This window comes from Callorhinus ursinus, unplaced genomic scaffold, assembly GCF_003265705.2.
Source record: "Callorhinus ursinus isolate GAN/ISIS: 27379988/994484 unplaced genomic scaffold, GSC_fseal_2.0 scaffold2, whole genome shotgun sequence".
Taxonomy (NCBI): Eukaryota; Metazoa; Chordata; class Mammalia; order Carnivora; family Otariidae; genus Callorhinus; species Callorhinus ursinus.
The window spans coordinates 99498456-99522491 of NW_027397064.1; the positions used below are offsets into that span (position 1 = coordinate 99498456).

General features: G+C 45.7%; 1 protein-coding gene and 1 long non-coding RNA gene across 3 annotated transcripts in view; one reads left to right on the forward strand and one right to left on the reverse strand.

The window, feature by feature from the left end:
- On the forward strand, window positions 1-5632 carry DBI (diazepam binding inhibitor, acyl-CoA binding protein). The gene is made up of 4 exons (XM_025857417.2): window positions 1-153; window positions 1219-1336; window positions 3605-3667; window positions 5327-5632. The coding sequence occupies exons 1-4, from the start codon at window positions 145-147 to the stop codon at window positions 5398-5400; spliced, it is 264 nt and encodes an 87-aa protein (XP_025713202.1). The 5' UTR covers window positions 1-144; the 3' UTR covers window positions 5401-5632.
- Window positions 2916-24036, reverse strand: part of LOC112812594 (uncharacterized) — a 26334-nt gene continuing 5213 nt past the window's right edge. The window contains exons 2-5 of one of the 2 annotated variants that reach the window (XR_012375959.1): window positions 18011-18071; window positions 13954-14052; window positions 8609-8687; window positions 2916-3024 (exon numbers count right to left, since the gene is read on the reverse strand). This is a non-coding gene — a long non-coding RNA (uncharacterized lncRNA). Of the gene's footprint in view, window positions 3025-8307; window positions 8482-8608; window positions 8688-13953; window positions 14053-18010; window positions 18072-24036 lie in introns of those variants that run through there. The other variant, XR_012375960.1, reaches the window with a different exon arrangement.

A 24036-nucleotide genomic window follows, 5' to 3' on the forward strand; every position in this document is an offset into this window, starting at 1 on the left:
CTGGCTTCTGATTGGCTGCCTGGCCTTCCTGGCAGTGTTGGAGTCTCCTGCGGCTGCGCCTCTAAAGGCGCTGCCAGTCGAGTAGTGTGTTACCTGCTCTTCGCCGCGTCCGCGGGTTTTCCGGATCTTCGCAACCCCGCCAGCATGTCTCAGGTATAAAGCGTGCCTAGCCTGGCTGCGAAGGTGCGGTGAGGCTGCAGGCTGGGGGGAGAGGGGGTATCTCCCAGGAAGAACTCCACAGGGTCTTTCCCTTCCCCGCCCCGCTGTGCCTCCTGCACCCGTGCCCAGCCCTGACTCTGTAGGGAGCCTCGTGAGCGGAACTTGCAGGGTTTGGACACTGCTACCCATCCGCAACTGCTAGAAAGTTGCCCATGGGGTGGACTTCGCGATGAAGCAGGAACAGGGGTCGGAGGCGAGGGTCCTAGGTAGAAAGATGGCAGATAGAGGGTTCCGTGGATTGAAGGAGCAAAGAGACCGAGTTCCCCATCCGGAAGGTCAGGGCAGGAGTAGGGACGCCATGCAGAGTGGGGAAGCGAGAAAGCCGTGGCTGACAACTTAGAGGTCACGGGACATAGGGGCTGAGTGTTCAACGTGCGGGAAGGGGAGGGCTTGGGGAGAGTTGGCCCAGAACTCTTTCCTCCTTCGAATGTAGTCGCCTTTCGGAGACTGAACTGTGTGGGGTGACCTCTGACTCATCTCACCTCTCTCCAATCAGAACACTGAAATAGAGGTCAGCGCTGGACGCCCAGTCCCAGGGGGCGGGGGTCCAACGGGCTCCAGTCGCTGACACCTCCGTACTCAAACCCCGTCCCCTAACCCCGTCCCCTTCTCAACTGTTTGAAACACGCTGTGCTAGCCCTATCGGCAAGTCAGGGCTTTACTGAGACCCCGGCCTGACCCAGGGGTGGTCAGGCAGTTGACCACGCTTTTTCACGGAAGTATATGCCTACTGCAGGCACTTCTAGCCTGCTTCCTTCACCACTGTGTTTCCAGCACCTGGTACCTGGTATGGTAAGAGCATCCAGTACATAGTTATCCATCGAACGAGTGAACCCCTGTGCTTCCCCTCCTTGTTTTGCTGAATCTTTCTGGCTGCCCTGTTGGGGAGCTGAGAACACACACTGCTTTTCCTAACAGGCATTGCAGGAGTGCTGCCTTTCCACCCTGTCTCTCCCCATTACTGAGCTCTATTTAGACCTTTTCTCTCCTCATGTTTAGGCTGAGTTTGACAAAGCTGTTGAGGATGTTAAGCACCTCAAGACCAAGCCAACAGATGATGAGTTGTTTTTCATCTACAGCCACTACAAACAAGCAACTGTGGGTGACATAAACACAGGTATGGGGTGCCTGGGTGGCTCAGTTGGTTGAGCATCTGCCTTGAGCTCAAGTCATGATCCCAGGGTCCTGGGATCGAGCCCCGTGTCAGGCTCCCTGCTCATTGGTGAGCCTGCTTCTCCCTCTCCCACTGACATTACCCTTGCTTGTGTTCTCTGGCTCTCTCTAGCTGTCAAATAAATAAATAAAATCTTTAATTAAAAAAAAAAAAAAACAGGTTGCTGAACTTGGGAAGGCCCCCTACTCATCCAGGCAGACTCAGGGCCTTGATGGGTGCTGGAACTCTTAATCTATGGGAACTGCACACTCAAAACCACTGAAAGTCCTACTTTTCAGGTGGAACATGGTAATGGCTCATGGCGTGCCCCCCCCATGCCAAGATCATGCTCCTGAATGGGGCTCATGGACCCTGTAACTGTTCTTGGTGGCTCGGGTAGCAGAATTCAAATCCTAGTTTTTGGAAGGACTTTACTGGTTATCACCAGCATTTTCCATCTGCTTGGGAGGAAGCAGAGACCCCAGCCTGGAAGAGACTTAGTCCAAGCTCTCAGCTCAGTAGTAGCTTTGTTGAATCCTACTACTTCCACCATAGACAGGCAGAATCAAAGTCAGAGCACTTGGCAGCCGGGCCAAGTCTGATAGCAGGAGCAGAGAAGCTGGCTTCCTGAGGCCGGTCAGAAGCATTTTTGCTGACAGTGGTTTCTGCTGACCGTTTCTTCCCCATTGAAAAAAATCTTAGTACAGATTTTGAGGTGGTAGTTTAGACTACCATATTCTGAATAGTCTTTCCTGCTTTGGACAGTTTTTATTCTGCCCCTAAGTCCCTGCAACTCAGGTGTGTACTGAGGCAACAGCACAATGCAGTCTCTGCAGGGACTCAGAGGCAGTGGCCACAGCAGCATAGAAGGAGATCACCCCCTCCTCTGTTCAGGAGGGAAAGCATGGCCAATTCCATCGTGCTTGGGGTGGGCAGTGGAGCAAGTGGTGGCTGCCAGCCATATGGAAGCAGGAAATGGTGCCCAGAGCAGTGCCAAATCGAAGTTCCCAGGAAGGGCTTAGCTGAGAGAGGTCTTGGGGCAAAGGTGAGTTCTGCACTGGGTTTATAAACTTTATATCCTCCCAGGAAGGGAAAGGAGAGATGAAGTGGGGGTGGCCAGAGGGGCTGAGATGCTTTTCTGCCAAACAGGATTTTCCTAGACCCTGGCCTCTGCCCTGCTTTTACATGAGTATGTAGACCGGCTTGGGAATCTGTCGCTTCCTCATTGGGGAGGCTTCAGCTCATTCTAGGGCTGCATTGTCCAATAGCTTGTCACTACTAGCCCCATTCAGTTTTAAATTGAAAATAGTTAAAATAAAATCCAGAGCTCAGTCCTCAGTGGCAGAAGCCACATATCAAGTGCCACAAGTGGCCAGTGGCCCTGAGTTAGTGCAAATGTACATGTCCATCATCACAAAAATGGCTTTTGGAGTGTGCTCACTCTTCCTGGATGACGACTCTGCAGGCACCCTCTCCGGCATCCCTGGAAATGCTTCTCTGAAAGCATCTGAGGAGACTTGCTGTTTCTCAGGCACAGTGGTCCGGGCCATGGGCCCTGGGATTGCTCCTTTTGCCTTTGTTCTCAGCGTGGCGGTAAAATAGGTCAGCAGGGAAGTAGCCAGTGTGTTTCCCAAGTGCAGCTGATGACAGGTCTGGAAGCACAAAATCATGGTGTAACTTTAAGAATGCTTTAACTTTGGAGACAAAACACTCACAGATTAACAAGAGTTAGACTAACAACTTGGTAGAAAAGTGGGGCAAGGGTATGAACAGACTATTCACAGAAAGAGGAGCCCAGAAAACGGATAGCAATAATGTGAAAGAGAGAAATTGGCTGACTGAGAGCAGGGGTGGGAGGGAAACTTTATAGTATTCTCCGTGACAGCATTTCAGTTTTAAGCCATATGAATGGATCTGTAGTACTTGTTTAAAAAAAAATTTTTAAGTATGGTTTTTAAAAGGAGAAATTTTGGAGTTAAAATTTAACTTCTAAGACAAAGTCTGCCTAGTAATGAGAACAGTTTTCTTCCTATTTTCTCTAAATCTTAAGTTTGGATTTCTGTACATCTGGGTTTCTGAAGGCAGAACCCACTGTGCTGGACCCATTTAACTCCCTAACAGAGCTTGGAAGGAACCAATGAAATGAAAGATGGGTTTCAGGACAAGAGAGTCAATGACGTTCTCCATTAGAACTTGAAGCAGGTCTAATGTCTTTTTCTTTCCTTGTTTCAGAACGGCCTGGGCTGTTGGATCTCAAAGGCAAGGCCAAGTGGGATGCCTGGAATCATCTGAAAGGTAATTGTTCGTAATCAGTTTCCCTAGTCTGTGAAGCCCAGTAATGAAATACTCTTCATTATGGAGTGTGTAAAGGGTGAGGAGAGTAAACAGAATGGATAGGGCACATGCCAGAAACCAGCCTGGCCTGGCCAAAATGGAAAAAAACTGGGCCACCTACTTTTTCTCCTAATACCATGTATGCCTTCTCCAAGAGCTCCGTCTCTGAGCAGTGGTATTGTTGGGAGAGGAGGGGCTGGGGACCAAGTTACTGGAAAACAGACTATGTGTGGGAGTGTGCGTGAAATAGTTGGCCTGGGTTTTATGTGTATTCACAAGAAGGAATGGTTTCAGGGCGCCTGGGTGGCTCAGTCATTAAGCGTCTGCCTTCGGCTCAGGTCATGATCCCAGGGTCCTGGGATGGAGTCCTGCGTTGGGCTCCCTGCTCCGCTTCTCTTTCTCCCTCTGCCGCTCCCCCTGCTTGTGTTCCCTGTCTCACTGTGTCTCTCTCTGTCAAATAAAGAAATAAAATCTTTAAAAAAAAGTAGGGGTGGTTTCCTGCCTGCACCTTCCTCTTCCTCGCAAGGCCGGGCAGTGATCCCCTAGCCCAAGCAGCCCTCCCCAGCTCCCTTCCAGCCAGAAAGGCACATAAAGGAAAGGAGTGAGTACTGCATGGCACACCGTAGGCCCCATGAACAGAGCTACTACACGCTAAGCAGCAGTAGCCAAGAAGTACCCCAGCTCTGACTTCATCACGTGCCACCTGCGGCAGCAAGACCCACCAGTTGGCACTGAAGCTGCCTACCAGCTTTTGTGTTCTCGCTCGCTAGCTTCTGAATAAGCCCTCTGTCTTTCTGCGAATGAAAAGCCCTCAGATTCAAAAAGGGCCAGGATACAATCAATACACTCCTAGGATTTGCAAGTAACTGGAACAGGAATGCGCCTCTGACTGCCCACCGTCACTGGCCATTCGCATACCGGTGTCCAGGCGCTCTGCAGTGTTTCAGAAAGCGCTCCGATTCCCAGCATCTCTCCCTCACCGCAGAGTCCAGGAAACCGGGGCTCACTGTCTCTGAGGGATATGGTCTGTGCCCTTTGGACTGTGGCAGGAGGGCAGAGATGTGCCTCATTCACCTCCACGAGCTAGCTGCCTTTGCTCACAGTTCTCGAAACTTTTCCCACAGCTCCTCTCTGGGGAGAAGAGGGTGCCTGGCTTTGCTTTCTCACTGCCAGCTTAGCAGCTCTAGCAGAGAAGAGCCAACAGATAGGTCAGAGCCAACCGTGAGAGTCAGAGTCAACAGGGCCAGGAAAGTCGCTGCGACTCCCCATAGTAGGCTTTCCGACCTGTCTGGAGCGTCCAGCCTTGCCCCCGAGGCTCAGGTTGACCACTCACTCACAACAGTGGGGGACTCATGCGGCCCGCAGGCCAATGACGGGCCTCAGGACAGCTGCCCACACATTAGGGGTTCAGTGCTTTCGGAAGCATCTGCTGCGGGCCCAGCTCCTTAAGTATTTCAAGTTGAATCCTGGACGTCTGTGAGGTGCAGGTAAGAGAAACCCCACTTCACAGGGGAGAAACTGAGCCTCCAAGCATGAAACTGGGGCTGTCTAGGGCTTTTAAGTCTGCTGCTTTTCTACCGTGCTGCCTCTCTGATAAATAATCCTGTTGATTCCTTCCAGGGACTTCCAAGGAAGATGCCATGAAAGCTTACGTCAACAAAGTAGAAGAACTAAAGAAAAAATATGGAATATAACAGACTGGATTTGGCTGCCAACATTGCATTTCATCTAAACTGATCTAATGCCTTTCTTCTCTAATACTGTGGATGACATGAAATAATGCAAATAGCCTGTTAACCTAGGTCCTGAAGACCGTACAGGACATGGCTCCAACAGAGTAGGGCCATCATGGTTACTGACCTGCGCTGAGTAGTTTTTATCCATAGATCTATTAAAAGCACATTTGTTACTTTAAGTCTTCAGTAATCTGGGTTCTTGAAATAGTTTACTCGATTCCAATCGCTCCTTCTCACTTCCTTTTTCTAAAGATTTCGCCTGGAAGTGTTTGAGCTCACCCTCCTCTACTCTGGTGGGGAGCAAGGCAGGTGACACACCTCTGGTGGGGAGGGAAAGGGTTACAGAAATAGCCTTTCCTACCTCCTCCTTCCTCCCCCTTTCAGCCACACTGACCAGGTGGGCTGGCTGAGACCTCAGGCCGCAGGGACTGCCAACCCTCTGCTGGGGACATTGCTGGCCTCAAGCTCCAAGTAAAGCAGGGTTGACAAGTATTTGAGGTTTGTCTGAAGTCCCTCCCGTTCGTGGTTCCAGAGCAAAGGAGCAAGACTAGAAGCTCCAGTCAGGAATGAACTGTGCATCTGCCACGGGGCATTCCCAGAGTTCCAGGCCCATGGGGCGGCTGGACAGGCAAAACCGAGTGGGAAGGTGGGTGCTCAGCAGGGAGAAGGGAGATCAGGACCCAGGAGGCTAGGGCTTAAGGTTACAGAGAAGAAAGGCTGGAGCTTGACCCTGGGGGTTGTAGGTTGTCGAAAAGAAAGAAAGAAAAAAAGACAGCCAGCAGGCCCTCCTTGCCAGATGTTCTACCCGACTCACTCGCACAGTCTTGGGAGGAAGGTTGTGGTTTTCCCATTGTGCAGATGAGTATGCTGAGGCTGAAAGGGGTCAAGGGAGAAGCTCCTTGAGGCCAGACAGCTGTGCCTTCCCTCCGAAGCCTGTGCCTTCGTCTTAGACCTAGTTCAGCCAGCAATACAGGGAGGCATCAGAGTTGGAGTGACTTGCCCAAGGCCACTCAGCTGGCAAATAATCTAAGAGCCAGCATTCACACACTCATCTCCCTGGCTCAGATGCCTGCACCACACAAGGTAGCCTCACAGGTGTGCCCTGTGCTGGAATGGGAGAAACCAGAACAGCAGGAAGGGCCTGGCGTACAGCATGCCTTCAGTGGGAAGTGGCACCTGATACAAGTCTTGATAAGCTGAAAAGCACAGATTTGTCAACAAAGGGGCTAGGCAGCTGCTGGGAAGTAGATGTGGTCAGAGGCATTCAGATTGTGGACCTGATGGCATCCATGGGTTCTGAGAATGGTGATTGTACCGTGCCAGCCCAGCCTGCGCATGGAAAATGAACCCCAGAAGCTCGCGTAGAAGCAGGTGTAGATGGGGGGCGGGGGAGCGCTCCCAATGGGGCCAAGGTTCAAAACCTAGACGTGCGCCCTGAGTGAAGTGACTTCTTGAGCAGCCATGTCATTTATACGGGAGTTAGCCTTTCCTGGGCGCCAATGTGACTGAAGGCCTATGGGGCAGAAGGCCCTCCATTCTCTCTCTTCTGCTCTCCCCCCACCCAGCTTCACGGCACCCAGCCTGCCAAGGCCACGGAACTCCCAGGCATCTCTGAGCCTGAGGTGGGGTAAAAGCCACTCAACTATACCCATACCTACATTCTCTCCTTTGATCAGTTTTTGCCTGCTTCAGGGGTAAAACCAAAGGAAAAACCACCTTCAGTGAGTCCAGGGTATGGTTCTTGTCCAGACGGACCTGGCTCTGGGGTCAGGCCTACCTCACTTAACCTGGAGGGTGGCGGTCAGTGTGATATGTAATGGTGTGAGAAACTCCTGCCCTAGCGAGGGTGCCCGGTGTGTGACCCTTCATCAGGAATTTTTCTCCCGCCAGTTCTCTACCAACTCTTGTCCCTGGCAACATCCCTTGCAATGGCTGTCAGAGTCAAGGACCTAGCCCAGAAGCAGATGGTCACTCCCTGTGGCGGCAGTGGCAGGAGTGCAGGCAGTGGCAGGAGCGCAGACAGAAGAACCTGCCTGCCCGGTACTCGAGCTCGTGAAAGGAAGCCGGAGCAAGGCGGTTGTGTGCTTGGGCACCGTATTGCTGCCCAGCTGCCAGCCAGCATCAGAGAATGGGCCTCGGCCTAGGGAGGCCCTGACAAAGAGGGCAGCCTGGCCATCTGCAGTCACGTGGGCTAGGACTGTGTTAGGACTACGCCATGGTTCTTCTCCCCCGGACGCAGATGGGAGAGAACCACCATGGGAGCGGAAAGGCCCACTTGCCCACAACTGGTGTGACCTCCAGTTACTGGCTGTCGTTTGCTGAGAACCTGCAGGGCAAGCCTCCCGTTCAGGTTCATTACTCCGGTTGGTGAATTTAATCCCGCGGTGCTTTGAAGTCAGTACTACACCTCAATGCTCTGTGATGGGAATGACCGGACCCATTATTCAGATGAAGGGATTAAGACTCAGGTGATGTGAATGGATCCAAACCCAGGGCTCTCTGCCCAGGAAGGGCCTGCTTGTCCCCTTCTGTCACATTCTCTCTCGTGACCACCGGCTGCCACTCAGCTTTGCAGTGCCCCTGTCTGTCCGATTACAAGGGTGACCCTTGCCCCACTGGGCTAGCAGAAGGTGCTGTGAAATCCCCCGCCTACTGTGCAGGTCTTCCTGAAGAGCAGCTCAGGGAAGCAGATCACATCTCCCAGGCTGGAGCGGGGACCCCCAATGAACCATACTTTTTTCTTTTTTTTCTTTTTTTTTAAGACTTTATTTATTTGCCAGAGAGAGAGAGCACAAGCAGGGGGGGCGGCAGGCAGAGGGAGACGCAGGTTCCCTGCCAAGCAAGGAGCCTAAGGCGGGACTCAATTCCAGGACCGTGGAATCATGACCTGAGCCGAAGGCAGACGCCTAACCACCTGAGCCCCCCAGGCACCCCACAAGCTGTGGTGTTCTGGGAACACGGCACCAGTGGCTTCAGGGACCATGCCTGTTCCGATGGCTCCTGCGGAAATGCACGTACAGCCCCAGGCTGGTTCACAGGCTGTCGTTTGGGAACAGATGAGATCGGCAGTGGGGCGCAGGGCAGGGCACCAGTCTTCACCCTCCCCCTTGTGAGGCATCCACAGCGGCACTTCTTACCTCCAATCTGCCTTTGGTGACAGACTTACCTGTGAATCAAACTGCGGTCTCTCGGGTGCTGGATCATGGCTCTTCTTGGAGCCACATTTTCTTCATCTAGAAAATGGGCTGACAAAATGGGTAAAGAGCCTCACACAATGCCTGGCAAACACAACTTCCTAGCAGCCCGGGGGGCCTTCCCTAGTGTGCATCCTCACCCTCGAGACTTCCTTCCCCACCATCCAGACAGGTCCTGGCCTGGAGTTACAAAGTGCTGCTCCCCACCTTGGCCATGCTCCAAAAGGTGGGAAGTCAACCATGCAAATAAGTGTGGGTCGTCCCAGAACATTCTCCCCACACAAGAGTAATTCCAAAAGCCAAAAGCCTGGGAACCAGTGCTGTAGATCGGGGGCCAGTAGGGGACCTGGCTCAGCCGCTGCCTGAGTTACACAGACACAGGGCAAGTTAGGTCACCTCTGTTAGCCTCAGTTTCTTCATCAATAAAATGGGGTTGAGCAGAAGGTCATTGCCCAGTATAGATAGGAAGGAAAGCCAGAAGAGGGGAAATTGAAGGGCCCAGAAATGGCTGGCTTGATGGGAGCCAGGCTAGGAAGTTGTTGAGAGGGTGATTTAAGTAACCAGATGATTACAGGTGTTTAAAATTAAATTACAGTTGTCTGGAGTTGAGATGGGCCAGGAAAAATAATCAGTAGAGGCTGGCTTTAGCAGAGCTGTGCCCTAGGGGCCTGAGTCAAGGCAAGTCAATGCTTCTGTCCCTGGCAGCTCCCAAGTAAGATTTCAGAATGTTTCCTCTCTTAATTATTTGTGATTTTATATGATCTCTCTTTTGAAAGAACGTGGAACAGCTAAGAACAGACCACAAAATAAGCAAAGCTCTTTCAGGAACCTAGGATTTAAAGATAATTCAGACACCATCTTTGCCCTGAAAGATCTGTAAACCACAAACTGGAGGGCAACAGAAGTGCCCTGGGATGCCCTCTCTGCATTCATCCAGAGAATCAACCCCCCCTGCTTTGCAACACCCCTGCCTTGGCTACAACTCAATGCTTGGAAGACCAGGAATTGGTCAACCAATAGCTTTTTCTTATGTTTTATGATTTTTCTAAGTAATGAGTGAACTTAATTCTAGACTGTATTTTCTTTTTTTAGGAGCTGTAAAGCCCCATAAAGTCTTTCCAGGGAAATTGGTGCAATACCAACCACAGACCGTGGCACTTGGGGGGATGGGTAATCTCTCCGCCCTTGATGCTGGCTGCTGGCCCTGGGATATCTCAGCCACTTGGACCCGCCAGCTACAGTGGAACACACAGCCAGGTACTGGGAGAGCCCTAGGCCTTTGAGGGTCTCCCTCCCCCATGTCCCATCATCCTACTTCAATAAAGACATTCTTGACCTTGGGGGAAAAAAAAAGAATCTCGAGATAAGATCATCCTGGACGTGGGATGGGCCCTAAAGCAATGACTGGTGTCCTTTTAAGAGGGAACAGAGAGAAATTTGAGACACAGAGATGCACAGAGATAAAGGCCATGTGAACATGGGGGCAGAGATTGGATTGATGCAGCCATAAGCCAAGGAATGCCAAGGTTTCCCAGCAACACCAGAAGCTAAGAGAGAGGCATGGAATGGAATCTCCCTCAAGGTTCCCAGAAGGTACCTTGCCAGTACCTTAAACCTGAACTTCTGGCATCCAGAATTGTGGGAGAATAAGTTTCTATTGTTTTAAGTTACCCAGTTTATGGGATTTGTTGCAGGAACCCCAGGAAACTCATGTGCCTGCTGACTCCTCTGTGGCTACCCATGGGCTGGTCCCTTCCACCAGCAGCCCTTCTTTAGGAGTAAGACCCTGAAGGTCTTTGTCAAGTATAAACGTGATTCATGACCTGGAGGACTCGCTTGGGAACACTTGATTGGGTTCATCTGTGTTGGAGATCTGGGACCTTAAAAGCATGGGAGTTAGCAGTTTTGATGGCAGTCATGAACAAGCTAGAGCTCGGGTTGCTACCAAGGGGACCACATTGAGAAATCACACACCAACCCCAGGGCATCACCATCAAGCAGGAGAAGTCAAAAGAAAGGGGGACTGCAAAGTGGGAGGAATTTTGGAGAGGCGATTACCCCACCCTTAGCACAGTTTTGCCCAAGTGTGGCCCTAAAGGATGCTGCCAGTTCATCAGGTGATACACCGGACTGGAAAGAGCATGGGCTTTGCAGATAGATTTGAATTTAAATCAAGACATGACCACTTTTGTTCTTCGTGACCTTGAGCAAGTTTCTTATCTTCCCTTAGCCTGAGATTTTTTTGTGTATAAAATAGGATAATCTCTATGAGGGAGGACTGATTAAATGCCTAATACACAGAAGAAAAATTAATACATGGTAACTATTATTAGTCAACAAAAGGGTTTAAATTAAAAAATGAATTAATCTTTCTTAGGATTTTAAGGTTTGAGAGGTTCTGGATGAAGTAGCCCAGACTCTTTCTCAATCTTAAATTGTTTATCTTTTGTGCTCATGTGAACTTGGACCCTCATCCCTTCTTTTTAAGGAAATGTCTCCACTCCACTATTCCTGAGGAATTAGCCCATCAGGTCAAGTGGGCATAAAGAAAAATCCCTCCAAAACTCCCCCACTGGTGAGAGAAATGATTTGGTTTACACCACTGTGGCAAAGTGGGTGATGGCTCCCAACCCTTTACATGCTTCAAGTAATTATATATCTATGCAACTTTGTGCGTCACTCTGAAGACCCTCCCACTAGAATGGGCAGAATTTTCATTTCCACTCCCTTGACACTGGGTATGGTCATATAACTTGCTTTGGCCAGTGAAATTTGATCAGACATGATGCAAGGAAGAGCTGTGGATGTGCTTACTTGGCTTGGTTTGCCCTCATATACTTTTCCATCTGCCACGAGAAGAATATTCCTGAGGAGAATATCCCTGAGGAGCAGCTGTCCCAGGTAGATGTGAGAGAAGGTAGAACACACCTGAACCTAACCCACAGCCTAAAGTTAAGTCCAGTTGGTCTCAGAGAAGCCTGGCAGAGCCACCATCAACTGAAGACCTGTGAGCTACTACACACTGATGATAGATGTTGTTGTAAGGTCCTCAGTCTTGGGGGTTGTTGGTTATGCAGCATTTTTGTAGCACATGTTCACAGAGGACATTTGATGTTTTTGTCCATCCAGCATCCCCTCCCTCTCCCATTTGAGCAACTGTCAAGAGGTGGTTCTGGTAGGCTGCCAACCACAGAACCTCATTCCATAAGTGGACATATCTGAGTCCATTCAAGACAGTGGGAATGGGGCACCTGGGTGGCTCAGTTGGTTGAGCTTCCAACTCTTGATTTCAGCTCAGGTCGTGATCTCAGGGCCATGAGATCAAGCCCCGAGTTGGGCTCCATGCTCAGTGTGGAGCCTGTTTCAGATTCTCTCCCTCCCTCTGCCCCTCCCCCCCATGCCCTCTCTCTCTCAAATAAATAAATAAATCTTTAAAAAAACAAAGATGGGGGAAGGAGGAGGAAAGGACAAAATGATATCCCCTCCCATCTGAGGATCTCCAGTAGGCAGAGAAATGATATCCCAAGGATGTCCATGTTCTGATCCCCAGAACCTGTGCATATGTTAGGTTACACAGCAAAGGGCAATTAAGGTTGCAGATGGAAGTAAGGTTGTTAATTACCTGACCTTAAAGTAGAGAAATGATCCTGCATTATCTAGCTGGGCCCACTATAATAACAAGGGTCCTTAAATGTGGAAGAAGCAAGGAGAACAGTCAATGTCAGAGTGATGTGATATTGATGGCTTTGAAGAAGTCCTAAGCCAGGGCCTCCAGAAACTGAAAAGACAAGGAAAGAAAGACTCCCCTACAGCCTCCAGAAGGAATGCAGCCCTCCCGGCACCCTGACTTTAGCCTAGTGAGATCTGGGTCAGACTTCTGACCTCCAGAACTGGAAGGCAATAAATCTGTGTTGTTTTAAGCTACTAAATCTATAATAATTTGTTACAGCAACAGGAGACTAGGCAAGATTATAGGAAACAAATACAGGATCTGTCCCTAAAGAACCACATACACCTCTGCTTGTGTCTCATTGGCCAGAATTTAACCACATGCTTAGCTACAAGACAGACTGTGCACCTTGTCAACCCAAATAGAACTCGGATGTCATTAACAGGGGAAAGGGCAAGTATACAGCTGGCAACCTAGGTTACAGAACTCCATTCCTTGGGCCACAGTGATGATCCAGCATGGTCAGGACGCAGCGAATTAGCTCTTACCATAGATTTTATTTGGACACTGGAAGAAAAAAGTTATCTATTGCTGTATAACAAGTCACCCCCTAACTTAGTGGCTTAAGACAACAATAATTTCATTACCATTCTCACGGTTCTGGACTCGACTGGGCTTTCGCTGGATGCTGTTTTTCAGAGTAGCTCATGTGGTTGCCGCTAGATGATCATGGGGATGGAGTCCCCTCAGAGCCTCGTCACTCATGCTGGTGCCTGGTGGCTGACCCTGGCTGTCAGCCAGGACCCCTACACAGGGCTCGCCATGTGGGGGAGGCTTCCTAATAGCACGAGTTCCCAGAGCGGGTGTCCCAAGAGACCCAGGCAGAACCTGTATCACCTCACCTCCAAAGCCACATAGTGGCACCTCCGCCATCATCATAAGCACACCCAAATTCAAGGACAGAGAACACAGGCCCCATTGCTTAATAAGAGAAGTGTCAAAGTCCCATCGTTGGAAAGGCCTGTGGGATGGAAGACACTGTTGCAGCCATTTGAGGGGGGGACTGGGGTATAACCTGTCAGAGATTCACGACGTTATCACATGAGGCCTCCTTCAAGCTGTCCTTTCTAGATAACTGAACCATTACATCCCCTTTTTGCTTGAGCTAGTCTGATGCAGGTTTCTGTCACTTCCTGGTGACGTTTTAATGCACATCTGACGGGGCTACTCTCGGGATAAGATGACGGATAATGCTTGCAAAATTACCATCACAGTGCGAACTCTAAGGACCTCCTAAGTGAAATTTCCCTTCTCCCTATTCCTTCCCTTCCACTGACCTTTCACTTCCCCTGTGGATGGTGGGAACTGACAGCCAATGCCATCAATGATGCAAGATAGCAAGAACAGCAGCCTTTACCACGATGGACAGTTCACACCCCTTGCTTGCAGTTATACTCTTGGGAATTTTGTAATGCAATTTTGCTCCAGCCCAGTGCAGGCAAAGTTCCACCCTTTAGCAGTAGTCTTTTTTCCCCTCTACCCACTGACTTAACATTTCCATCAGTTTGATCTTAAACGGGGTCCTGCACTATCTTCATATTAAAGCAAAAGATTTGACAAATTGATTTTAAGAGTTTTTAAACAAACCTTTTAAGGTACAGTCTCTTTAAATGCATCATACCGTGAATCCCCAGTAGACCTCTCCTTCATATCTCAGCTCCAGACTGCCACATTGAAAATTCTTTTCTAATTCGAAAAACAATGTGCATGTATTACAGCTAACTTGGAAAATACCAGAAACTATAAAAAGGAGAACAAATAATCTCTCGTAGTCCTTTAGCATGTCGTGAGGATCACATTGTATAGAAAGTTCTATAACCTCATTTCTCCCGCTAAAAGTATATAGTGAAAAATGTCTAGGTAATATTTGTATCACATTGTTGAACTGCCATTGAATTAGTATCCTGGCAGGCAATATCCAATTTTTGCTATTATTATGATAACTTATAAAATATCTTCATATTTAGACCTTTGAAAACATTTTGAGAGTGCCTGGGTGGCTCAGTTGGTTAAGCGACTGCCTTCGGCTCAGGTCATGATCCTGGAGTCCCGGGATCGAGTCCCGCATCAGGCTCCCTGCTTGGCAGGGAGTCTGCTTCTCCCTCTGACCCTCTTCCCTCTCGTGCTCTCTATCTCTCATTCTCTCTCTCTCAAATAAATAAATAAAATCTTTAAAAAAAAAAGAAAAAGAAAACATTTTGACTTTTCACTTAGAGATAAATCCTTGGATATAACTTATGGATTCAAAATATAGAATTTCTATACATATGTAAAATATTTCCATAAAAAAGCTTTTACGGGTCATGTACCCATGTGCCCTGCCATCATCACATCCTTGCCAGCATTGAAGTAGTATCACGTTAAAAATTGTTTTGTTTTTATACTTTGGAGGGTAAAACATGGTGTCTTGCAGATTGAGGCTCTTTCTCAGGTCCAGCACTGCTCCCCAAAGTTTAATTCAACGGCCAGGGAGCAGAAGGCCAGATGTTTCCCATGAACCAAGGTTGTGTGTGTTAATGGGTTAACCAGGGAGGCCCTGAGTTGCCCAGGAAGCAGAGTGGTACTGGGGCATCCCCACCCTGCCTCACAGGCCAGGTGCCACGCTGGGGGACCAAATGCAAAGCCTTTTGGTGTCACTGCAGTGACAAAGCCACCGTCCTGAATCGTGCACATGATCAAGACCCAAATGCTCACAGAGGAGCCTGAGCTCCTGTGTGGAAAGAGGGAAATGTGTTGGAGGCTCCAAGGGAGGAAGCCACTTTCCAGCACTGATAGCCATGGGACAGAACAGCGTGACACACAGATGGAGGGAGGGTCTGCAGGAGCTGGTGACGGAGCAAGAAAAGCTAGCCTCAGGGCACCTGGGTGGCTCAGTCGTTAAGCGTCTGCCTTCGGCTCAGGTCATGATCCCAGGGTCCTGGAATCGAGCCCCACATCGGGCTCCCTGCTCAGCAGGAAGCCTGCTTCTCCCTCTCCCACTCCCCCTGCTTGTATCCCCTCTCTCGCTGTCTCTCTGTCAAATAAATAAATAAAATCTTAAAAAAAAGAAAGAAAAGAAAAGCTAGCCTCCTTTCAGCCTCACCCAACTTTAAAGGACTTTGAGAGCTTTCATCTTATTTATTTCTCTCCATTTTATTAGGAAACTTTTCCAACATACAGAAAAGTTGAGGACAACCCTTGTGGGTCCCCTCCCTCTTCAGGAGTTTTGTACTATCGCTCAATAAACTTTGCCTTGCTGCCCACAAGAAAGAAAGAAAAGAAAGAAAGAAAGACAGAAAGAAAGACAGAAAGACAGAAAGAAAGACAGAAAGAAAGACAGAAAGAGGGCGCCTGGGTGGCTCAGATGGTTAGGCATCTGCCTTCGGCTCAGGTCATGATCCCAGTGTCCTGGGATCGAGTCCCGCATCGGGCTCCCTGCTCGGAAAGGGGTCTGCTTCTTCCTCTCCTTCTGCTGTGCTCTTTCGCTCTCTCTGTCAAATAAATAAATAAAAATCTTAAAAAAAAAAAAAAGAAAGAAAGACAGACAGACAGAAAGAAAGAAAGAATAAAGAAAGAAAGAAAGAAAAAGAATAAAGAAAAGTTGAAAGACTTTTACAGTGAATACCCATGTAGCTGCTACCTAGATTTTTACCACAGCATTTTACACCCGTCGCTTTCTCTTTTTTTTTTTAATATTTTATTTATTTATTTGAGAGAGAGAATGAGATAGAGTACATGAGAGGGGGGAGGGTCAGAGGGAGAAGCAGACTCCTTGCTCAGCAGGGAGCCTGATGCGGAACTCGATCCCGGGACTCCAGAATCATGACCTGGGCCGAAGGCAGTTGCTTAACCAACTGAGCCGCCCAAGCACCCACCAGTCGCTTTCTCATACAGCAACCCATCCACCCCTTAATCCTGCAACCTGAACTCTTTTTGATGCATTTCAAAGTAAGCTGCAGATATTAATATGCTTCCCCCTAAATACTTAAATGGGTATATTATTAACTTGAGTTCAACATTTGTTTACAGTTTTATTTCTTTGGGGTCAAATTCAACTACGATAAAATGCAAGCATCTTAAACATACCACGATAAAATGCAAGTATCTTAAACATACCACTAGATATGTTTTAACAAATGCACATACTTGTACAACCCAGATCCCTGTCAAAATATAGAACACTGCTATAATCCAGAAAGTTCCTTCATGCCCCTTCCCGGTCAGTATCTCTCACCATGCTCCTGGAGGCAAATGCTGCTCTCATTTTTTTTTTTTACCCTAGATTAGTTTTGCCTTTCTACAACTTCATATAGGTGGATTCATACATTTGTATTCTTTGTGGGAGGTTTCTTCCACCTTATCTAAGAACACTTTGTGATGTAGGAAAAAAATAGCAAACTATAGGCCTACTGGGAGCCCAGTGTTCATATGGGACAAACATGGAAAAAGGTTTTCCATTAAATATAATTTAAAATGACAGTGGAGTGACACCTGGGTGGTGCAGTTGGTTAAGCGTCTGACTCTTGGTTTTGGCTCAGGTCGTGATCTCAAGGTCGTGAGATCAAACCCTGCGTTGGGCTCTGCGCTCAGCATAGAATCTGCTTGAGATTCTCTCTCCCTCCCCCTCTGCCCCTCCCCCCACTCTCTCTCTCTCAAATAAATAAATATTTAAGAAAAAAGACAGTGGAAAACACCATTAAGGGAAGCCAAAGGTAACCCAGAGTGAGAAAAAAATGTTTGCAATATGTCTATCCTACAAAATACTCGTATCCAGAATATACAAAGAACTCCCACAAATCAATAATAAAAAGGCAGATAATCCAACGGGAGAAAAGAGCAAAGGACTTGAACTTCTCAAAAGAGGCTATGCAAACGACCAATAAACAAAAAGGTGCTCAACCTTGCTAGTCATCAGAGAAATTTAAGACCACAATATGATACAAGTACACAGCCACCAGAATAGCAAAAATGAAAAAGAAAAAGAAATGTCAAGTATTGGCAAAATGTAGAGCAATCAGAACTCTCATATGCTGTTGATGTTCCATCAGCACAAATATTTCAGCTCAAATATCTTAGATAACTGTCTGATAGTAAAGCTAAACATAAGTATACCATAGGGCCCAGCAATTCAATCCCTGGGTATACACCCAACTGAAACGCATCACGAAGACCTGCACAAAAATGTTCATAACAGCACTATTCATAACAGCCCCAAACTGAAAATAACCCACATGTCCATCAACAGGAGAACAGAAGAAGTAATATGGAATATTCATGCAATGGAATAATATACGATAATAAATGGACAAACTACAACTCATGCAATAATACAGATGAATCTCACAAATATTACAGTGAGTGGGGAAAAAAACACAAAATATAACATGGATGCAAAAATCTTTAATAAAATATTAGCAAATCAAATCCAGCAATATGTAAAAAAGATAAAGTGAGATTTATTACAAGAATACAAAGTTGGCCTAACATTCAGAAACAAATCACTGCAATTCACCATATTAAAAGACTGAAAAAACAAAATGTGATCACCTCAGTAGATGCAGAAAAAGCATTTAACAAATGTTGTTCCCCATCCATGATACAAACTCTAAACAAACTAACGCTATAAGGAAACTTCTCCTTATGGTGGTAAGATGTCTACTCTTACCACTTCTATTCAGCAGCATCATGGAGCTTCTAGCAAGGACATGTGGCAAGGAAAAAGGCATCTAGATTGGAAAGAAAAGAAACAATATCATAGGATACAATATTAAAAAATCAGTTCTATTTCTATGGACTAGCAATGAACAACTGAAAATCAAAATTTTAAAAACTTTACAGTAGCATCCAAAAACATGAATTAGGAATGAATTTAAAAATATCTGCAAGACGTGTACAATGAAAACATCAAAGCATCGTGAGTGAAATTAAAGAAAACTCAAGTAAAGAGGTATACAATATTAATGAATCAGGCGGAGAGATTCCAAGATGGCAGGAGTAGGAAACCTTGGTTTCATCCGGTCCCAGGAATTGGGCTAGATAGTTATCAAATCATTCTGAACACCTGCAAACTCAACCAGAGACCTAAGAAAAGAATAGCTGCAACTCTACAAATAGAAAAGCGACCACTTTCTGCAAGGTAGAAGGTGTGGGGAAGGGAATCCAAGGTGATATATGGGAAGATAAACTGCGGGGGCAGGGAGCCTCCATCAGCCAGCACCGGCAAGTGATAGAGCGGTGGAGAAAAAAATCGGAACTTTAGGAAGTTGGCTCTGGTGAGGGATGTCCCCGCCTGAAAGGTGTTCAGGTGGCGAAGCAGATTGGAATCCTAGGTGGGACAGTGTGGTCTCAGGACCCTCGGAGTCACAGAAAGACTGGGGGTGCCTGAGTGAGGCAGAGCTCCCAGGTATTGGAGTGGGGAAGCCGGCTGTAACCAGTGAGCCTAGGAGTGGCCTCTCAGCTCAGTGTTGCCATAAACCCTGAACCTTGACATGGTCAGGCGACTGCTCCCCAAGCAGGGGCCCAGCAAGCTACAGAACCAGCGAGACCCTCCTTCCTCCCCCGGGAGGAGTGGTGGGGGAGCCCACTGCAGGAGTCCGCAGGGTTTGGAGACTCAAAACAGGGTCGCATGCCTGAGATAGAAAAGCTAGGTCACAGGCCTGGTGAGCACAGAATACACAGACAGCTGAAGGAGACAGGAGTGATTGACTGCTTTTCCCTGAGGGCGTGCTGAGGAATGGGGCCCTGAACTCTTGGCTCTGGGGCCAGAGATTGGGAGGCTGCCATTTTCATTCTCATCCTCTAAAACTGCACGTAATTATTTCAGGGAACAAAAGCTACAGAGAGCAAACTGGAGCAGATTACTTAGTCTGCCCCAGCAAGGGCAGTGCAATTCCGCCTCAGGCAAACACCCGTGGGAATCAATGCAACAGGCCCCACCCCCAGAAGATCAGCAAGAACATCCAGCCAAGACCAAGTTTACCGATCAACAAGAACTGCAAAACTCCAGCACTAGGGGAATATAGGATATAGAATTCATGGGGTTTTCCCCACGATTCTTTAGTCTTTCAATTTTTTTTTTCTCTTTCCTTTTTCACCCAATTGTTATTTATCAACTCTTTTTTAAAGTATTTTTTAATTTTTATTTTTACAATTACATTCTATCTTTTCCTTGTATTTGATTTTATACATATAAATATATAATATAAATTTATATGTATAAATATATAAATTATACATTATAAAATATTATATAAATATAATATAAATTATATAAATATATAATAATATAAATTTATATATATAAATTTATATATATATATATATAAGTTTTTCTTCTTTACAATTCTGGGATACAGTTTCTTCTAACAGACCAAAATACACCCAGAATTTAGTGTATGGCTCTGTTCTTTTCACCTGTCTGATCATATTCTCTCGGTTTTTTTTCTTTCTTCTTCTTTTTCTCTTTTTTGTGTTTTGTTTTGTTAAAGTCGTTTTTAATTTTCATCTTTACAGTTACATTCTATCATTTCAACTTATTTACTTTTATTTTTGTATATGTATGTTTTTCTTTCTTTATAATTTTGAGATGTTGTTTCTTCTAACAAACCAACAAAAATACACTCAGGATATAGTGTATTCCTCTGTTCTGTACACCTATCTGTTTATATTCCTCCTTTCTTTATCTTTTTTTATCTTTTAATTTTCATTTTTACAGTTACATTCTATCCCTTCATTGTATTTAATTTTATTTTTGTACACATATAAGTTTTTCTTCCTTTACAATTTTGGGATCTAATTTTCTAACAGACCAAAATAGACACAGGATCCAGTGTATTACTCTATTCTGTTCATCCGTCTGATTATATTCTCTCTTTTTTTAAGATTTTATTTATTTATTTGAGAGAGTGAAAGACAGAGATCACAAACAGGTGAAAAGTTTAGAGGGTTAAGCAGACTCCCCGCTGAGCAGGATGCCCAATGTGGGGCTCGATCCCAGGTCCCTGGGATCATGATCTGAGCCAAAGGCAGATGCTTAATGACTGAGCCACCCAGGCACCCCTATATTCTCTTTTTTTAAATTATTTTTTCGGTTTTGGGTCTCTTCTAATTTGTTTAGTGTACATTTCTCTGGGGTGTTGTTGCCATTTTATTATTTTGTTCTCTCGTTCATCTCTCCCTCTCTGGACAGAATGACAAGACAGACAAACTCACCTCAAAAAGAAAACAAGAGGCAGTACTGACTGGCAAGGACCTAATCAGTATGGACATAAGTAAGATGTCAGAACTAGAGTTCAGAATAATGATTATAAAGATACTAGCTGGCCTTGAAAAAAGCATAGAAGATACTAGAGAATCCCTTTCTGGAGAAATAAAATAACTAAAATCTAATCAAGTTGAAATCAAAAAGGCTATTAATGAGATGTAATCAAAAATGGAGGCTCTAAAAAAAAAGGAGGCTCTAACTGCTAGGATAAATGAAACAGAAGAGAGAATTAGTGATATAGAAGACAATATGATGGACAATAAAGAAGCCGAGAAAAAGAGAGATAAACAACTACTGGATCATGAGGGGAGAATTCGAGAGATGAGTGATACCATAAAGCGAAACAATATTAGAATAATTGGGATCCCAGAAGAAGAGGAAAGAGAGAGGGTGGCAGAAGGTATAGTGGAGCAAATTATTGCAGAGAACGTCCCTAATCCGGGGAAGGGAGAAGGCATCCAAGTCCAGAAGGCACAGAAAACCCCCCTCAAAATCAATAAAAATAGGTCAACACCCCAACATATAAGACTGAAACTTGCAAATCTCAGAGACAAAGAGAAAATCCTGAAAGCAGTTCAGGACAAGAGGTCCATAACCTACAAAGGCAGAAACATTAGACTGGCAAAAGATCTATCTACAGAGACCTGGGCAGGCCAGAAAGGACTGGCATGATATATTCAGGGTCCTAAATGAGAAAAATATGCAGCCAAGAATACTTTTTCCAGCAAGGATGTCATTCAAAATAGAAGATAAAAAGCTTCCAGGACAAACAGAAACTAAAAGAATTTATGATCACTAAACCAGTTCCGTAAGGATCCTTTAAGTGAAGAGAGAGCCCAAAAGTAACATAGACCAGAAAGGAACAAAGACAATCTACAGAAACAGTGACTTTACAGGTAATACAATGGCACTAAATTCATATCTTTCAATACTTACTCTGAATGTAAATCGGCTAAATGCCCCAATCAAAAGACACAGGGTATCAGATTAGATTAAAAAGTAAGACCCATGGACATGCTGTCTGCAAGAGACTCATTTTAGATCCAAAGATACCTCCGGATTGAAAGTCGGGGGTGGGGAACAATTTATTATGCTAATGGACATCAAATGAAAGCTGGGGTGGCAATCCTTATATCAGACAAATGAGATTTTAAACCAACGAGTATAATAAGAGATGAGGAAGGACACTATATCATAATTAAGGGGTCTATCCAACAAGAAGATCTAACATTGTAAATATTTATGCCCCTAACAGGGAAGCAGCCAATTATATAAACCAATTAATAACAAAATTAAAGAAACACATTGATAATAGTACAATAATAGTAGGGAACTTTAACACCCCACTCACTGCAATGGACAGATCATCTAAGCAGAAGATCAACAAGGAAACAAGGGCTTTGAATGACACACTGGACGAGATGGACTTCACAGATATATTCAGAGCATTCCATCCTAAGGCAACAGAATACATATTTTTCTCGACTGCACATGGAACATTCTCCAGAACAGATCACATACTGGGTCACAAATTAGGTCTCAACTGGTACCAAAAGATTGGGATCATTCCCTACATATTTTCAGACCACAGTGCTTTCAAACTGGAGCTCAATCACAAGAGGAAAGTCGGAAAGAACTCAAATACATGGAGGCTAAAGAGCATCCTACTAAAGAATGATTGGGTAAACCATGAAATTAAAGAAGAATTTAAAAAATTCATTGAAACAATTGAAAATGAAAACACAACTGTTCAAAGCCTTTGGGATGCAGCAAAGTCGGTCCTAACAGGGAAGTATATAGTAATACAAGCCTTTCTCAAGAAACAATAAATGTCTCAAATACCTGACCTAACCTTACACCAAAAAGAGCTGGAGAAAGAACAGCAAATAAAGCCTAAACCCAGCAGGAGAAGAGAAATAATAAAGATTAGAGTGGGGATCAATGAAATAGAAACCAAAAGAACAGTAGAACAGATCAACGAAACTAGGAGCTGGTTCTTTGAAAGAATTAATAAGATTGATAAGCCCCTGGCCAGACTTCTCAAAAAGAAAAGAGAAAGGACCCAAATAAATAAAAGCATGACTGAAAGAGAAGAGATCACAAGCAACACTGAAGAAATACAATTATAAGAACACATTATGAGCAACTATAGGCCAACAAATTAGGCAATCTGGAAGAAAGGAATGCATTCCTAGAGATGTATAAACTACCAAAACTGAAACAGGAAGAAATAGAAAACCTAAACAGACCCATAACCAGCAAGAAAATTGAAGCACTAATCAAAAATCTCCCAACAAACAAGAGCCCAGGGCTGGATGGCTTCCCAGGGGAATTCTACCAAACATTTAAAGAAGAATTAATACCTATTCTTCTGAGGCTGTTTAAAAAAATAGAAATGGAAGTAAAACTTCCAAACTCATTCTATGAGGCCAGCATTACCTTGATCCCAAAACCAGACAAAGACCCCACCAAAAAGGGGAATTACAGACTGATATCCCTGATGAACATGGATGCAAAAATTCTCACCAAAATCCTAGCCAATAGGATCCAACAGTACATTAAAATGACTATTAACCATGACCAAGAGGGATTTATTCCTGGGCTGCAAGCATGGTTCAACATCTGCAAATCAATCAATGTGATACACTAAATAAATAAAAGAAAGGACAAGAACCATATGATCCTCTCAATAGATGCAGAAAAAGCATTCGACAAAGTACAGCATCCTTTCTTAACTAAAACTCTTCACAGTGTAGGGATAGAGGGAATATACCTCAATATCATAAAAGCCATATATGAAAAGGCCACAGCAACTATCATTCTCAGTGGGGAAAACCTGACAGCTTTCTCCCCTAAGGTCAGGAACACGGCAGGGATGTCCACTATCACCACTGCTATTCAACATAGCATTAGAAGTCCTAGCTACAGCAATCAGACAACAACAAAAAAAATAAAAGGCATCCAAATCGGCAAAGAAGAAGTCAAACTCTCACTGTCTGCAGATGATATGATACTTTGTGTGGAAAACCCAAAAGACTCCACCCCAAAACTGCTAGAACTCATACAGGAATTCAGTAAAGTGGCAGGATATAAAATCAATGCACACAAATCAGTTGTGTTTTTATACACTAACAATGAGACAGAAGAAAGAGTAATTAAGGAGTCAATTCCATTTACAACTGCACCCCAAACCTTAAGATATGTAGGTATAAACCTAACCAAAGAGACAAGGGATCTGTACTCAGAAAACTATAGAACACTCAAGAAAGAAATTGAGGAAGGGGTGCCTGCGTGGCTCAGTTGGTTAAGCAGCTGCCTACAGCTCAGGTCATGATCCCAGGGTCCTGGGATTGAGCCCCTCATCGGGCTCCCTGCTTGGCAGGAAGCCTGCTTCTCCCTCTCCCACTCCCCCTGCTGTGTTCCTGCTC

What these genes read in the sequence shown, in the direction of transcription:
- DBI (XM_025857417.2), top strand. An exon ending in TGTGGGTGACATAAACACAG is followed by an intron (nt 1,337 to 3,604) that starts GTATGGGGTGCC and finishes TCCTTGTTTCAG; the next exon opens with AACGGCCTGGGCTGTTGGAT. An exon ending in TGCCTGGAATCATCTGAAAG is followed by an intron (nt 3,668 to 5,326) that starts GTAATTGTTCGT and finishes GATTCCTTCCAG; the next exon opens with GGACTTCCAAGGAAGATGCC.